Source organism: Cyprinus carpio, chromosome B9, assembly GCF_018340385.1.
Source record: "Cyprinus carpio isolate SPL01 chromosome B9, ASM1834038v1, whole genome shotgun sequence".
NCBI lineage: Eukaryota > Metazoa > Chordata > Actinopteri > Cypriniformes > Cyprinidae > Cyprinus > Cyprinus carpio.
In genome coordinates this window covers 14,859,943-14,877,319 of record NC_056605.1, presented here as the reverse complement: position 1 = coordinate 14,877,319, position 17,377 = coordinate 14,859,943, and the positions used below count along the sequence as shown (strand labels likewise).

At 36.0% G+C, this 17,377-nt stretch overlaps 1 protein-coding gene across 4 annotated transcripts in view; it reads right to left on the bottom strand.

Annotated features, from left to right (window-relative positions):
* The window catches only part of LOC109096311 (tyrosine-protein phosphatase non-receptor type 4-like), a 49,803-nt gene that overhangs the window by 9,124 nt on the left and 23,302 nt on the right, over nucleotides 1-17,377 (bottom strand). Inside the window, exons 3-15 of one of the 4 annotated variants that reach the window (XM_042731114.1) lie at nucleotides 15,907-16,026; nucleotides 15,233-15,275; nucleotides 15,029-15,107; nucleotides 13,836-13,880; nucleotides 13,528-13,580; nucleotides 10,410-10,530; nucleotides 9,946-10,033; nucleotides 9,529-9,617; nucleotides 6,845-6,908; nucleotides 5,983-6,155; nucleotides 5,093-5,161; nucleotides 3,330-3,464; nucleotides 2,925-3,089 (exon numbers count right to left, since the gene is read on the bottom strand). In XM_042731114.1, the coding sequence (XP_042587048.1) occupies nucleotides 2,925-3,089; nucleotides 3,330-3,464; nucleotides 5,093-5,161; nucleotides 5,983-6,155; nucleotides 6,845-6,908; nucleotides 9,529-9,617; nucleotides 9,946-10,033; nucleotides 10,410-10,530; nucleotides 13,528-13,580; nucleotides 13,836-13,880; nucleotides 15,029-15,107; nucleotides 15,233-15,275; nucleotides 15,907-16,026 (1,244 nt within the window). The remainder of the gene's footprint in view (nucleotides 1-2,924; nucleotides 3,090-3,329; nucleotides 3,465-5,092; nucleotides 5,162-5,982; nucleotides 6,156-6,844; nucleotides 6,909-9,528; nucleotides 9,618-9,945; nucleotides 10,034-10,409; nucleotides 10,531-13,527; nucleotides 13,581-13,835; nucleotides 13,881-15,028; nucleotides 15,108-15,232; nucleotides 15,276-15,906; nucleotides 16,027-17,377) is intronic. The other 3 variants (XM_042731115.1, XM_042731116.1, XM_042731117.1) reach the window with 3 other exon arrangements.

Here is a 17,377-nt window from a genome sequence, read left to right as displayed (position 1 = left end):
AACATACTTCAAAACATCTTCTTTTGTGTTTCACGGATAAAAAGAGAGTCAAACATATTTGGATCGACTTGAGCACAAGTAAATCACGTCAATTTCATTTCAGGATGAAATTTCCCTTCCATAAAAGAGCTCCAATACCATGGATGACAATCCATCAAAATTTTCGTTTTGTAGCAACCAGCTGTCAGAGACATCAAACAGGTTCAGCTCAATACATTTCATTCAGTTAACTGACCACATTATACTGTGACAATCCAGTGAACCGCTGAATTATGCAACACATTGTGTTTTAGCTTTCACACTTGGGTGCACACTTCCAATGAACGGCACGCCATGTAGGGTCATGAGTATCTGAGTGTGTGTTTGTGTATAGGGCGTAAGGGTGTGCGCATCCCCATGTGTGCGTTGGCTCCCACTGACCCCGTTTGGCTTTTATGTTCACTTCTAGTCGTGTTCTCACCCCAGCATGGTGTCAGAAGGTGACCGCTCTGACCCAAAACCGAACACATCACGCCCGTACAGAGCAGCTGAGCAGGTCAAAGGTCACACAAAGCAAGTGACTGCAGGGACATACAACACAACCAGAGTAGTCTGCCTCTCAAACAAATAATTCCTATGAGCCGATCCTTTTAATGAATCAGTTAAAATAACACTGCAAAACCAGAACTCTGCAAGTCCTGTTGGGTTCTGACTTCTGAGTTTGGGCAGCAGGTGTTTAGTTCTTCATTTAGATCTCCTGACAGACACAAACAAGCATATGTCGAGTGTGTGTGTGTGTGTGTGTGTGTGTGTGTGTGTGTGTGTGTGTGTGTGTGTGTGTGGTTTATTCTTTAGGTGTACGGAGGATAAAGCAGAAGAGAAAGTATTATGGAACATATCTTTGTGTTAAAAAAAATAGGTATTCATATTCAGTTCCTCAAATGCTACATAAAGCATACTGACAATGATGACATATATCACCTCCTCATTACAGTGTCTATTTTACATTTCAATTTTCTGTAATTAATCATGTTCAAACTTTGTTGTAAAAAAAAAAAAAAAAAAAAGTTAATTTACACCTTGTCCTAACACATTTTTGATGATGTGTATTACACATCACCAGATGTTGGACTAATTAGATTTCTCTGTGGGCAGGGTTACCCAAAGCAATTTACATTTATGCTTTAACAGATACTTTTATCCAAATCATCTCACAACAAAGAACATAAGCAATTTGTCACATAACAAACAATATTTGTAGTATATGAATATGGGCAGCTCAGCAATGCCACAGAATTAGAAACCAAGCAATTGACAAACCGTTTCATCACACATTACATTTTGCAGCTGTGGCAGGTTAAAATATGTAGATGTTACACTAATTTGAATTTTTCGAAATTTTATACATTTTAAACACATCGAAACTTTTGTATTAATGAATAAATTGCAAGCATTATAAAAATGTAAAATGTAAAAATATAGCTGGCACCAGTAAATATGTTCTATTGTAACATGTTATAATCAAGTCACATTCTAACAAGAGACTTTCTTATAATGCACACAAATAAACCACAATATTGGAATAAAACTCACTTAAAGTCATAGTTCACCCAAAAATGAAAATTTAGCCATCATTACTCACCCTCATGTCATTCCAAAACTGTTGGACTTTTTGTCCTGTGTAACACATAAGAACATATTTTAAAGAATGTTGATAACCAAACAGCTTCGGTTCTCAATGACTATCATTATATGGACCAAAAATAAAAAAATAAAAAAATTCCAGTAGAAGTCAATGGGAACCGAAACTCTTGGGTTATCAACATTCAAATTGTTTTTGTTCTGCAAAAGAAAGAAATGCACTGGGGTTTGGAATGACATGAGGGTGAGTAAATAATGACAGAATTTCCAATTCCATAAATGAACTACCCATTTCAGCAATTTTGTGACACCGCAGGTACTGTCAAATGACTCTGGTCAGTCACATCTGACTCTTCTTAAAAGCCATCAATATGTTTTAACAATGTTTTTTTTTTTCAGGTCATGTGGTGACACCCTCCCCCCAACTGTAAACGGGTCACTTCTACAACAGCTTAAAGAGTGAAACAAAGGAACAGGGGATGAGTTGTTATATATCTATTAAACTAGCTTAGCAAACCAAGTCAAAACAACCACATGCCATGCAAATCTGCCACTGGCAATGTCATTAGGCTTAAGTATACTGCAGATCTATTCAAGAGGATCACAAAGAGCTTGACATGTTTACCATGCACCGTTAAAATCCAAAGCTCTGCGCCCAACGCTATGAGAGCGGTAAACACGTTTTACAGCTGCGCAGCGTGCGTTTAGTTTCCATTCGGGGCCATTTAAGGGCGCAGACAGAGGGTGGTAGCTGTGATTGGAAGGCAGAGACAAAACAAACAGCCAATAAAAGATGGTTTTGGTGCAGTAAAACCACTTTTCCCATTTGAGGAACAGACTTGAGCTACTGTTTTTTACACTAAATTATGTGGCTTCTGCAAATAGTGTTTAATAATAACTGAAATGATTTAATGTTTCAATAAGTTAGAGTGGCACTGTGGCATGAATAAGCAAACGGTCAGGACTTAAAACGCATTATAAAGTGCATTAATAAAAAAAGCGAATATACCAAACGTCTGCTAAAAGAGTTGGTTTTCTGGGGTATTCTTTTTAAAGACTCTTTTGGGGATTTAAGAAACTGAAAGTTTTAAATAAAATGTCACTGATATTACTTTGAATAAAAATATCAGTATTTCATACATCTGACTATGACCTCTGCACAGTCCACATGTTGCTATGTGGTTGCTTAAAGTAGTCTGAACACAGGAGGAAACTTAGGAAGCACCATCACTAATAATAAAGCATTAATAAAGCCAGTTTTTGAGGACGGACAGTCTTGCTATTGAAGAAGAGGAAGCACTTACGGCGTAGACTCCAGGCTGAAGCTGTTCGCTTGTGTAGAGGAAGCTGATTTGTGATTGGAGAAAACAGGAAGGCTGGGGGAGGCATGGATGACATGGTCCGCCAGGTGACCCATAGAAGAGGGCCGTAGCCGAGGACCCTCTTGCACAAATAAGGAGTTCCTACTGTTGACAGAACGTTTATAGTTGCTGTAATCATTTTCACCAACATATTTTATGAATAAACACAAATCCTCTGGCTGAAGGTTAACAAAGTGTTTTTATGAATCTTTGACACAGAGAGTGACTCCCTGACTTCCTGGATGGGTAAAACTCACAAAACCTAGAATGTGAAGCTAGAATGTGTCTAGCTCATACTTCTCCCCTAATTCAAAGGGAGGCGGGGATTATAGCCTAAGATGCACTCACTGGTTGGGCGTCCCAGGGGGCGAGCGGGTGGGCAGGCTACGGGTCTCCAGCCTCTCTTCAGACAGCGAGTTCCTGCTCACTGATTCCCAGTCTGTCAAACCCATCAACTTTCTGCCCAGGGGCTTGCTGGGAGATCTAAGTGATGAAACACATTCTGTTAATCTCCACAGCGCCTCAGTAGAGACAAAGGCTAAGGTCACTTCTAAGCGTTAACTCTCTAACAGTAAGATATTATTCCACTGAGCAACTCTATGTTCATATTGCATGGACAACATGAGAGTGTTAAAACAAATCTCTTTGGTTTTTCTGAAACTTAATAATTAAGTCTTAATAATAATTAATAATAATATTTCACCAACTGATCCTTCAAATGTAAAGTTTTAATTCAGATTACTGATACTGAAATCTGTTTTGTTTTGAAACAGAACTCTTGGTTTTATCATTTTACCTTTATGTTCTCCAGACATTGTTCTACAATGTTTTATTTATATTTTCAATGTTTAACTACAGGCACTTTTTGACACAGTAACCCCTAGTGAAATATCTCTTTTCACTTTATGGCAATTTTAGTAATATTGACATTGAAGTGTCCTGTCATGCTTCTTTTTTTTTCCTTGTCATAACAATATCCACTATGACGGTCAAAGAGAACAGTCTACTGTCAATCATTATTTTGGGGGAAAAAATAGATCACATACAAGGTTAACTAAAGATGAGCATAAAGTTTCTCATTTGTTAATATTTCAAACAACTCACGCATATAAATGCAAAAATACCTGCAGGTATTTGATAAGTCGTTACTTGTTTGTTTTCATAAGCAGTAGCACTCCAATTCAAGGTTTTTGGAATGCACCATTTTTAGTATTGGTTAACAATCTCATAAAAGGTAGTTAAACATGTAAAAGATTACTCAGAAAGATATTAGACTCTAAAAAGCTGCATAACAAAAGTACTGGATCTTGTACTGGATTTCACTGAAAAATTTGTACTATTATTTGATGTTCCATTTTTTTTTTTAAGAAATTAATACTTTTAATCACAAGGTTTGCTTTTTGAATTAATCTAAATTTACAGTAAAGACATTTATGTATATTTTTATTTGTTTACACAAAATACTAAGCAGTACAAAAGTTTTCAGATTCTTGAGCACCATATCAGCATATTAGAATGATTTCTGAAGGATCATGGGACACTGAAGACTGGAGTAATTGCTGCTAAAAAAAAATCAGCTTTGTAGTCATAAAAATAAGTTACATTTTAAAATATATTAACATAGAAAAACAGTTTTCCTATTATAATAAAATTATAATTCACAGCATTATTTATTTATTTTTAATTTAGCAAATTCAGCCTTGGTGAGCATGAGAGATTGCTTAAAAAAAAATTGAGCTCAAGAAATTCCATTTATGACACTGTTGTCAGCAGTGATTTGATATAATGTACATTACTAAAACATAAGCTTGACAAACAGTTTTGGATATTTCACGTAGGCAGGAGCTGTACTTTCATGACTGGAAATATCTACCCGTGGGTGTTACTAAAACTGTGACCGCCGAGTCAACTGACTTGAAAAGGACTTTGATCTCAACATGACTCTTAATGTTTCAAGTAAAGATCTTCTGATCCAACTTACTCGTCCTCACCATCTGGTAATTTATTTTTTTAAGAAAGTTCACAAATTATCATGCTAATCACCATTAGCTGAAGAATCATATCATAACCGGTCACAAACACAAATTCCCCGAAGTACAAGCACACATTACCTTGCAAACACTCTGTCCTTGATTCCCTTCTCCTTGCCATACTGAACAGATTGTGCTTCCGTCCTCCCACTGTGAAGAGATGTATAACGTTTGTCAGGATTCAAACTGTATTTCTCAATTTCACAACATATGATGCTTTTATATGAGGCTCTTAGTGCTCAAAGCTACGGAGTTCAAATATGTTTTAAGATACTATAGGGACCACCAATAAACACTTATAAATCTAAAAAGCATCGCAAGATGAATTATTGATAACCTCCTCTTCCTAGTTTCCATATATCTAAAACTGGCTAAAAGAGCATCATCAATTTTTCAAAAGTTTATCCTCAAGATTTACTAGAGTATTTGTTGTTGTCGACTAAGGTCAAGCCTTTTGGTGGCTGTGGCCTCCCTCTGCACACAAGTGACTACTGCAGATGACAAGAAAAAAAAATTACATTTTATGACTTTATGCTTTAAAAAAAAATGAATGCCACACAAAATTAACGTTTTGGGATGTTTGGAACTTGTAAAAACATCTTTACAATTTTTTACACAACAAAGTGGTCAACCATAAGAATGACCAGCTGACTCCTATATAATTATAATGATACTTATAATATAAATTTGCAAATAAAGTATTCAAAATAATAACTTTTTAATATAAAATATTAAATAAATGTAAAATAATTAATAAACATAAATTGATATATTTAAATGTATACACATTTTTAGAAATGCAGAATTTTGTGTGTTTATAGAAGTGAAAAAGATGGTAGGGCAAGCATAACATTTTTTTTTTACTTTTGAAACCTGAAAGCAATTCATAAAAACAAGCTGCAATTCCTCAAAACACATGCACTACATTTGGACCCACTTTAAAAAAAAAAAGCACTAGAGGAACATCTTACCAGTATCTGAACTTGGAGCCCAAATTTAAGTAGTGCGCAAAGAAGTTCTTCTGTGGAGGAACTGGCCGATCTAGCCGAAAGAAGGTGTGGTGTTCAACACAGGCCTTCCAGAGGTTCTTACAGGCCCTGTAGTTTACCATGTTGAACCCGAGCAATGTATCTCTCGTCTCATGCTGTAGGCAAAAATGAAGAGAAAAGATCTTAAAGCTATTAAATCAAGCATACTGCATCCCTAACCCAAAACATGGGAGAAGTTGGTGACATTTACACTCCCTGTTCTGAATGCTGTTGTCGTGAACATGGACCTCTGTTTGAAACCTGGCGAAAGTGCCTACCCAAAAAGCTCTGCTCAGGAGAGACCTATTAGGACTGACACTCCAATCTGCAAGACTCCATTGGTCACTGGGGACTCCAGAGGGGGCTAAATGCACTTCCCAGACTGTTTTTGGTTCTGCAAATCGCAGGGGCTGCGACCCAGGTTCAGGGAAATCGTACCCACTCAGCCAAGCTGTGCCATCTGGGCATCAATTATGGATCATGACATCATTGAGTTTTGCTTTTAGTACAACTGTGCATTATTCACACCGCCGGGGTGCTTTGAGGTCTCCAAAAAAGGGTCTATGGCGCTGTGGAGAACTGGTTCAGACACACAGGTTCTCATCATGTATAACCAATCAGTGCGACTCTAATGTCAGTTCTCATCCCGCTCCCCCGCATGGCAATGCCTTAGCAAACAATAACGTTTGCTATTTTACCCAGAAATACATTACATGGCCAAAGTTAAACATCTTCTGGATGCCGTTTTATGTTGCTTTGCCTTACTGATCAAGAACGACAGTATTAAAAAAAGCGTACCACTTACCGCCTCTTTTCTCAGCTGGATGAAAAACTGCTTGCATTTAAAAGATATTTTTACGATCTTCAACCTAAAGTAGAATAAAAAAAATAGTTGGCACATTTTCAAGGGCAGCAACAAACACTTATTCTGAGCTGTTAAAATTCCATGACCCATTTCATGGCCCTTTGTGTCTCTCTAAGCTTGACTCCTATTAAAATATGACTCATAGTGAAGCTAAATATATTCTACACAACACACACTCTCAAATGTCTAAATAAACACATGCTGGAGCAGCCTCAACCACTTATGATACATTCTGTCACACAGTCCCAGCACAATACTGTACAACTCACATACAGTCAATGACTGAGGTAGGTCAAACTCAACTTCAAAAGTCTTTAAAGGGGTCATTGGATGCCCATTTTTCACAAGTTGATATGATTTTTTAAGTGTCTTAATGAAGAGTCTATAACATACTCTGGTTAAAATGTCTCAGTGGCAGCGTAAAAAAAAAACCTTTTTACCCTGTCAAAATCAGCTCTGTTGTCAGCAACTCATTTTAGTGCATGTTCCTTTAAATGCTAATGAGCTCTGCTCACCCCGCCCCTCTCTTCCATGGGGTGACGGGCCGTTCTCATGAGACTGATTACTTTAGCTGCGGAACTTGCTAACTAGCATGTTACTAGGAAAGGCATTTTGCAAAGATTTGCACTCACTTCTTCTGTAGGTGAGGCTGGATTAGGGCTGTCACGATAACCGCAATATCGTAATACCGTGCTATTGATGAGCAAACCACGCAGAGTAGTGCAAGAACCGCAGCAACCACGATTTTTGCGTGTTTTCTTTTTTCATAGGGGTATGCCCTTCTCGTTTTACACTTCATGCATGTGTATTGAATATTAAATAAGTTAGTAATGATAACATAATGAATACAAATATAATTTTTAAAAAATCTCCCCATATCCAAATTTAACAAGCCTAAACAGACAGCGAATGATAGAGAGAGATCAATTGAGCATGTGCGATCACTTGCAAGTCATTTATATTTGTGAAAATAGGTTGTCATGTCCAAGTAAAGCCAAATCTCTGTCTTAGCATGGACGCATTGCTGGTCAGCTGAGCCTTCTAACATGACAATCAAATTCAAAATAATTAAAAAAGCGCTATTCATAACATCTAACTTAAAACAAATCATGTAGTTGAATGAACGGTGTAAAGACTGACTGACAGCCTGTCTAGAACGTGCAGGTGGAAATATCAATAGAAAGTCTCGTCCAGTCAGATTCGAGGATCAGAACGAACTGTTATACATATAGGATAACAATAGCCTAACGATCTTATTGTCAGGTTTATGTTCTGTTATTTTGTCGTTCTCTTCTGCTTACTTCACTTCCTGTTTTAAAGCTATTTGGTTTCGGTTTCATTGGTTTCTGAATATGACCTCGTTATATCATAACACATACACACACACATATGTGATATACTGTATGGCGATAATGCTGCATAACCATGCTATTGAGCCACTCAAAATTAATGCAAGGGAAATTCATTCACCGCGACAGCCCTAGGCTGGATCACAAATGATTTGCGTGAACAGAAGCATTTAGGTAGATTGGGGGTGCCTTCTCTTCAAAAACAAAGGTAATCCACTGCATCTTCAGCGGCTCAGATGTTAGGAGTAAATGATGACTACTATGTTCATTATTACATCCAACAACAGAACACCTCAATCGCTTAGGAGACATTCTTGTCTACATCTGCTCCAGTGTTGAAACAATGGCGGACTGATGGCAGCTGACTCAGAGTGGGTCTAAGGTAAAACGCTAGTGTCAATCAACAATCGTGGGAGGGGCCTTGGTCTGTGTGTGTCTTGGTCTGTGTCTCTTCTGGGCTAAACATAGTTTGTCTGGAAAGCATCTGTGCATGTATTTCAAATGGGAGATGCTTGGACTACAGCTACAGTAGCAGCTGGGTTTGAGTGCCAGAAAAACAGCCTGGTGATGAAGGTGGAATAAAGCTTTGCATTAGTGGTGCACGATAAATATCGGCCGATAATTAATGCGCATCTCGTCAGTAAAGCCGGTTCTCTAATCAGCGGTAAATTCCATCAGGTGCATGATTTCACATAGAGCAGCTGTTACTACACGGAGCCGTTGTTAACTAACAAGCTGCACAAATCCACGCTGATAATGAACGTGGATTTGCGCAGCTTGTCAGTTAACAACGGCTCCATGTAGTAACAGCTGCTCTATGTGAAATCACGCACCTGATGGAATTCTTCCACAAATGAATAGGAGATCTCACTACCATATAAATCTCTGCAGCCTCAACAAGCGACAGTACAGTTTGTTGGTTGTCTGGCTTTCATTTCTGCTGAGGATCCCACAACAAAATCTTATATAAAACACTGTATATGTTCTGAACGGCTCATATTATGCAGTGTTGTGCAGCATTTAAGCTTAGTGTTAGCAGACAAACTATCTGGTTGAAACACAGCTGGTTAAAACAGTGTAATGTGCAGACCACACAAACACAAAAAATCATAACAATAGAATCTGTATTTTAAGCCAGAAATCTTTATTTAATATTGCTATGAAGCTGACAGCAATGCATTATATTCAAACTGGCTTAAGTCTGCAACCTCAGCTTCATTTCACTTCGTGACTTAAATGCAACATGAATGACACCAATAAGGCAAATTCACTTACCATGGAAAGTAGTTGATTCGTACCCTGTTCTTGTAGATGGCAATGCCAACTGACATCACGCCTATGAAAATCTCTGTGTTGCTTTGATCCTGAAAGCAAGAACAAAGGGGGAAAAAAAAGAAATTATTAATGAGGACAATTTAGCATTATCGTAACTGTGCTGTGCAATACTGTTTAAAGAGTATCCAAAAAAGAAAACTCTAAATGAAAGGTCATTTGTCTTTTTCCGTTCCAAGCCTGTATAACTTAAAAGCTCTGCAAAATATTAATATTTCTTTTTTCCATACAATGAAAGCACAAATGGTGATTATAGTCCTCTAAAGCCATACAGGAGCTTTGCGGTTTCATTGATTATCTTTATTTGTAGCATAGAGGCTTGTGTGCAGATACACAATGAAACAGCTCTGACTCACTCACCCTTGCATAGTGCAGTTCCACTCCATAAAGTTCCAGCGTTCGTGCCGTGTTCAGGTAATTGAATTCAGACTGTGCTGGAGTAAGTCCACTGTGCCCATGTCAAAAGAAAAAGGGAGAATAAAGAGTCAAAATGTAGATATGTGCTTCAGATTCACATCACAAGACAGTGAAGTAGAGGTAAGTGGGTGTACACAACTCTTGTGTAAATTACAGAAAGTGGTGCCTTTCAGAATCCACCGATTTGTTAGTATGGCTAAGATGCGGAGGACAATGAGCTTCCTGTTCTCAGCACAGCTCCAGTGTGGGCGTACTGAGCCATGAGCGCGGAGAGAGCACACGCGAGTATGTTAAATAACAGTTATGAATATTCATAAAGCCATATGTGAAATCAAAAAGACTCCTTCATTGTGGCAAAATTTTTGATTAGAATAGTGCAGTGACAAGTTTAGAGCGGTGACTCTTACCTGTGTTGCTGGTGATGTTTGGTGACCTCTTTTTCAAAGCCCTGAGGCTGGTTGGGGATGAAGCAGAACTCAGACAGGTATCCTGGCAAATTCTCAGCTTCACTGTAATCACCCAGCTCAGCTGAATCACACAATACAAGCACAGCGTTATGGATAACAGCCATGAATCATGACAGTACAACAGGCAAACCATGTCACCTAATACTGTATATAAAGAGATACATCATTGGTGGACACATACTGGTGCCTAAATCTCTTAATCCCTTGCTTTGTGTGTAACTTACATAGAGTATTATGTGACCAAAAAGCCCCTTTTTTTTAAGAAACTGATACTTTTACTGATGCATAGATTGGATGCATTTATTTATCAAGTGACAGTGATGACTTTTACATTACAAAAAAAATAAAAATTACAAATAAATGCTGTTCTACTAAGTGTTTTTTGAGGACCAAATCAGGATATTGGAATGATTTCACAATGTTCATGTGATATATATATATATATATATATATATATATATATATATATATATATATATATATATATATATATATATATATATATATATATATATATGCAGTACAGGTCAAAAGTTTGGAAACATTACTATTTTTAATGTTTTTTGAAAGAAGTTTCTTCTGCTCATCAAGCCTGCATTTATTTGATCAAAAATACAGAAAAAAAAAATGTAATATTGTGATATATTATTACAATTTAAAATAATTGTTTTTAAATGTATTATACTTTAAATTATCATTTATTTCTGTGATGCAAAGCTGAATTTTTAGGATCATTATCACATGATCCTTTAGAAATCATTCTAATATGATGGTTCATTATCAAAGTTGGAAACAGTTCTGCTGCTTAATATTTTTTCAGAACATGTGATACTTTTTAAGGATACTTTGATGAATAAAAAGTAAAAAAAAAAAAAAAAGCTATGTTTTTAAAATATAAATATTTTGTAATAACAATATACACTACTGGTCAGTAATTTGGGGTCAGTCATTTTTTTTCTTTCTTTTTTTTAAATAAAATCAATACTTTTATTCAGCAAGGATGAAATAGTATTGATAAATTGATAATTGATAAAAAGTGATAGTAAAGAAAATATATTATTAGAATGTATATTATTAGAATTTTTTTTTTTTTTTTGAATAAATGCAGTTCTTTTTAACCTTTTATTCATCAAATATATTAGACAGCAGAACTGTTTCCAACACTCATAATAAATCAGAATATTAGAATGATTTCTAAAGGATCATGTGATAGACTGGATGTCACATGTGACACTGAAGGCTGGAGTAATGATGCTGAAAATTCAGCTTTGCATCACAGGAATAATTTTTTTTTTTTAAGTATATTCAAATAGAAAACTATTATTTTAAGTTGTAATAATATTCCACAATATTACAGTTTTTCTCTGTATTTTTGATCAAATAAATGCAGGCTTGATGAGCAGAAGAGACTTCTTTCAAAAACATTAAAAATAGTAATGTTTCCAAACTTTTGACCTGTACTGTATGTATGCATGTATATCTATCTATCTATCTATCTATCTATCTATATCTATATCTATATCTATATATATATATATATATATATATATAGATATAAGATAGATAGATAGATAGATAGAGATATTTCAGATTTTACAAATAAATGCAGCATCAGTGAGTAATAAGAATCTTTCAATAAATAATAAATAAGTCTTTCAAAAACATTAAAACAGTCTTAACTACTCCAAACTTTTGAATTGTAGTATACTATATTTGAATATATTACAGCATAGTATAGCAATATTATATTAGGGAAAAAAAATCATTGAAAATAATGATTAAAATGTGTACAATCATGTTAATTCAAAGTGTATGAATGTAAAAATATACTATATATTTTAAACATGCAAGTTTGAGGCTAAATCCACATAAAAGTGTTTTAAAGTGAATAAATCAAAAATTTTGTTGAAATAAATAATATAAATGTTCTTCAAAAATACATTAATTACATGTTGTATATGTCTTCACCTGTTCGCACGTTTTAAATTACTTAAAAAAAAAATTCTTTTTATGTTGGGAAGTCTTATTTGTTGTTGACCAGTGCCAAATGTTGTCAGACCAAACATTCAGCTTCACTTAAGCCAAACATTGGAATATCATTACAATCATCCTCATTAATTTAAAATAAAAAGATAAAACACACTAATGCTTCAAGCTATTCAAGAGTTTAGGATTATTAAACACCTGTTACAATATTTATTATCACGTAACAAACATAATCGCTTAGTAATTCTTTGACCAAAATAAATCCCCTCAAAAGTAGCATTTAGCATCAATTCTGCCACTATGGCAGCTTGTCAGTAAACCCTAGAGCAAACAAAATGAGTTGCAATAGATAGTGCTGTCCTGGGCAACCGGGCTCAACAGAATCCCCTCTGACCTATATAGTGCCCAAACTGCATGCTAAAAGCCCTGGAGAGACCGGAGCAAATGTGCTCACTACAGCAATCTGTCAAGAGTCATTATTGCTGAGCTAAATCTGGCAAGCGGACCCCCGAGGGCCCGGGATATGCCATGGCACTGCTCCGTCTCGAATGGGCACTATTAGGTTAACTAAGATGTGCTGGGCTGTGTTAGTGCCTGCTGTACTTCAGAGAGATTTCTTGCTCGCAATTACTCCCGTTTTACAAGCTAGTGCTTGTTAAGCGTTGAGGTTGTGCACAGATGGAATGTGCCGTGCTGAGCTTGCGCTGTTTGCTTGGAAGCTCAGTACTGGATATGAGTTTGCATGATACCGTAATATATCAGAAAGAAATGTGGGACGTTACATTGGCGAAAAACAACTTTAATTATAATTCTGCTGCTATGCTAAATTGCTATCAATTCCTCTCACTCAAGAAACAGAGAATTGCAGGCGCCTCTTGTTCGACACCAAACATAACATTAAAAAGGATTTAAAATTGTGACATTAAAGTTAGTGTGACCAAACAAGAATTAAAGCGAACCACATGTAATTGACTGTCACATACTGTTCCGCTTAAAAAAACTGATTTAGATTGTGGCTTCTTTGTCATGTAGATCCTACAACCATTCTTTTCAACGAATGACTCATACTTACACTGAACAGCGTATGATGCCAGGAGTGCGGCTGTATTGTGCGGGCAGGGCAGTCTGGGAGGGATATAAATTATATTAAATTAACAGTGTAAAATGTTGGAGATCAAACCAAATTACTGTATTTAAGTAACCACTGAAGAACATGTAAGCACATGCAAATTCAACAGCACAAACTGCAGTGGTATCACAAGATAAATATTCAACGGACAAATTTACATAGTTACAGATATGTCATTTATCAACCTATTTTTAAACTGGATTTAGGAAGAGATTTACAGTTAAAAAACAGCCACACATGATCCAGCTCACCTTCCACTGAGTATGTCCTGCTTAATCTGTAAAAAATACTGGTACCTAGAAAGATGAAAAAGAACACGACAAATAATCTCAGTGAGCCACTAGACTAAAAATGACTCTGGTGTACTGCTCATGCGGTGAACTTTTAAATATTTAAAAAATAATAAATATTAAAACAAACTTCCTACATAAAATGCCATGCCATACTGTACTGCAGTAAAGTTTAGATACTGGAGACTAAAGGCCATTGCACACTGAGTCCAAAATTTTCGCATATTGAAAAATAAATATGACCTCACGTTGTGTCAATAACGTTTACACACTGCATCCGAAACTTTTCCATAATAAAAAAAAAAAAATTCGGATCGGGTTCGATTTTCTGCATTTTTCGCAGCCGTAGCAAGCATTTTGACAATTCAGAATTTTTTCGCAATGGATTAATTAATACGCAACGGACCCAGTGTGCAAGGTTTCTGTGCGTGACGAATGTTTAGGATGACGAATACAAAAAAACGCATACGAAAATTTCAGACTCAGTGTGCAAGGACCTTCACTAACATTAAATAGAACTGCATTACTATCTAACCAAGCAAAACCAAAGCCAAGACATGGTTACTAGGTGTCCAAATTTGGTCTAATTTGATTATAGCATGAAGATTTAAACATTTACATTTATGCATTTGGCAAATGGATTTTATCCAAAATGATGACCATGCTCTACTGTTTGAACAACTTCTCCTGTTTTTTCACCAAGTTTAGCTACCAATATTTGTGTCTGTTTTCTTCCTTGACATTGACATTTGCTGTAAGCATTTAGCAGTTGCTTTCTTTCAAAGTGGCTTACATTGCCTACATTTTATTGGTTCATGCATTCCCTGGGTACTGAACCCATGATGAACTTGGTTTGTTCGTGACATTCTCTGTTTGATCTACAAGAATACTACAAAAAGATAATGCAACATAATCACTATGATTCACTATGAATCACCAATTCCAATTCAAGTGAGGAGGTCAATCACTGTAGTTTAACTCATGTACTGCCTTACTCATCTCTGTTCTAGCCTGAACTATTTTTGGTATTACAGCACTACTTGTACAGCCTCCTTAAAGAAAGAGGATTATAACATAACATGAAAAACTAATATGCACATTACCTTTTAAACCATTTTTAAGGTCTTTATACACCAAAGCTCAAATCCACTCACCGTGTGTATTCCTCCTGAAGTTTGCTGGGGTCACTCACAAAAAATTTCACCCGGAAGTTCAGATGATGTGGAGAGCCCCCTAGCATTTAATTCACCAGAACATTGTGTAAGTACAAAAATGTACAAATACAAAGGAGAAGAAAAAATAATCAATTGCTGGTGGTAAACAACAGCCTAGGTTGCTGCCTTTTATAAAATACTTACTTTTTAATTGCTTCCTTATGGGTTTATTTGGATCCAGCCACCTCTATAAATTATTGATTGAGAGAAAGAAAGAGAGACAGAGTTAGAGAGAGAGGTAGAAAAAGCTTAATAACATGGCAACAGTCCAACACAACCTAATGCCACTCAATAATTCAATAGGCTTGTGTTTTCTGCTGTGGGGAGGTGGAGATGTACTTATCTGCAGTTACAACACAAAGAGACAAACTGAGTGTGTTTGTGGAGTAAAAAAAAAACTCTTTAACTTTGATCCAGTTTCAGCTGAATCAATAGAACTACAAAGTCTGTTCCACCACAGATCGAGCGATTGGTAGATGCCTACTGGTAGACTGATGAAGGTGTAACATGAATACTGACAGTATACATACAACACACAGGCATCTATTAATGTGTTTGGGTTAGGGTTAGGACTGAATGATGTCCTTTTTTGTGACAGTAATATATACACCAATGTGTATGTGGTGTTTAAAACTAGTAGGGAAAGATGTTTCACCTGAACTTTAATCCTGAACCATTGTGTCTCCTACATTCCTAAATGTGAACCTATTTCAAGAATACTGGCCATTCACACACTCTATCCTCAAGTGCTTCAAGCATAACCTCCATGAATCCTTGAGGGCAGACTGGCTCGGCTCCAGCACATCTTTGAGCTTTACCTCTGAACTCACCGGACTATCAGAGGAGTCGTCGGCCAGGTGCAACCCAAAATAGTCTCTCTCGGTCAGCTCCAGGTGCTTGAAGACAGCGTCCAGTAGGATCTGTCCTTGATCGTGCTTCTATAGAGTATGTACACACAGAGAGACAGAGAGAAACATGTAAGTCCTAAAAACAAATGTTGAAGGATTATTTGAATATTTTTTATCATATTTTTAGGCAGTCAAATAGATTTTCATATTAGAAAATATTCATTTTTAAGTTTATTATTTAATATTAAATATTTGAATTTGAATCACTTAATTGTATTGAATACAATTATCTCCTGAAATATACTGACTTCAATACTACTATACAATTATAACAGAAAATAAAAATATTGGACATCTGAATGTGAGAACTTAAAACATTAACAAAACTATATATAAATTATGGAGGTAAATCAGTAGCTAAACTCGAGAGGTTGGACATCTGAATGTGAGAACTTGTCATATTAACATTCGTATTTGTAAGTTGAAATTTACACTCACAGCTCTGATGTGAAAAGCTGAATCTTTCAATTTGCACACACAGACAATGATCAAACACCCGTGTTTTGAATTGGAAGTTGTAGATTAATAGTCACAAATGTGTAAAATGACATACACAAATGTTTACGACATATTTACTTTTTGCACTTTACTTCAGTTTCGCTGCACAACGTCAAGTCGGCACTTACAACCTCTCAGATCTGGCAGTACGAGTTCAAATCCTAGCGCTCTGACTTTTGCTACTCTTTTTGCAGTATTCCTGTTGCAAAACTCACTTGTGCACTTGTATATGCAGATGTGAGAGCGCAGAGCCAGGGGCGGGGCTTTGGTGCGAATGAAGACATTTTATTGGTCGATGCCTGACCAATGAACAAACGCCAGCCACCGCGACATGCCAAGAAAGAAATGTTTTATTTCATACATATGTATCAGTTATTTGTAAAACACTGCAAACTATTTTCACTGAATATCCTTAGCTTTTACAGGATTTTAAGACACTGCATTCATTTTGTCATTCAGGTATTAACTGGTAGACAAATAATGCAACATCTTTCATATGTATATATCCCACTGCATATCGCTGTACCAGAATTGCAACATAACTCTGTTGTTTTTATTATTTTTATGATTTGTAAAAAATAATTTAAACTTCTTCATTGGATTAAATTCCTAATTTGCTTGTCAGTAATGAACCTTTTTAAATGCAACATAAAAAAAGCTTATAAAAATCGAGTGTTTGATAATGTCTAAATGTACATTAAAAAGCAAAACCTAAAAAATAAGCAGTTATGACCAGCAATACTGTTTTGAGCAACTAGAGTAGAGCTAAATACATCTATTTATTAAACATCAATAAGGCCATCTAGTGGTTTAAACAATGGCATTACATATGAATATTATCTTTCTGGACACCAAATGCCTCTAATTTGCCTCTTTGCACTGG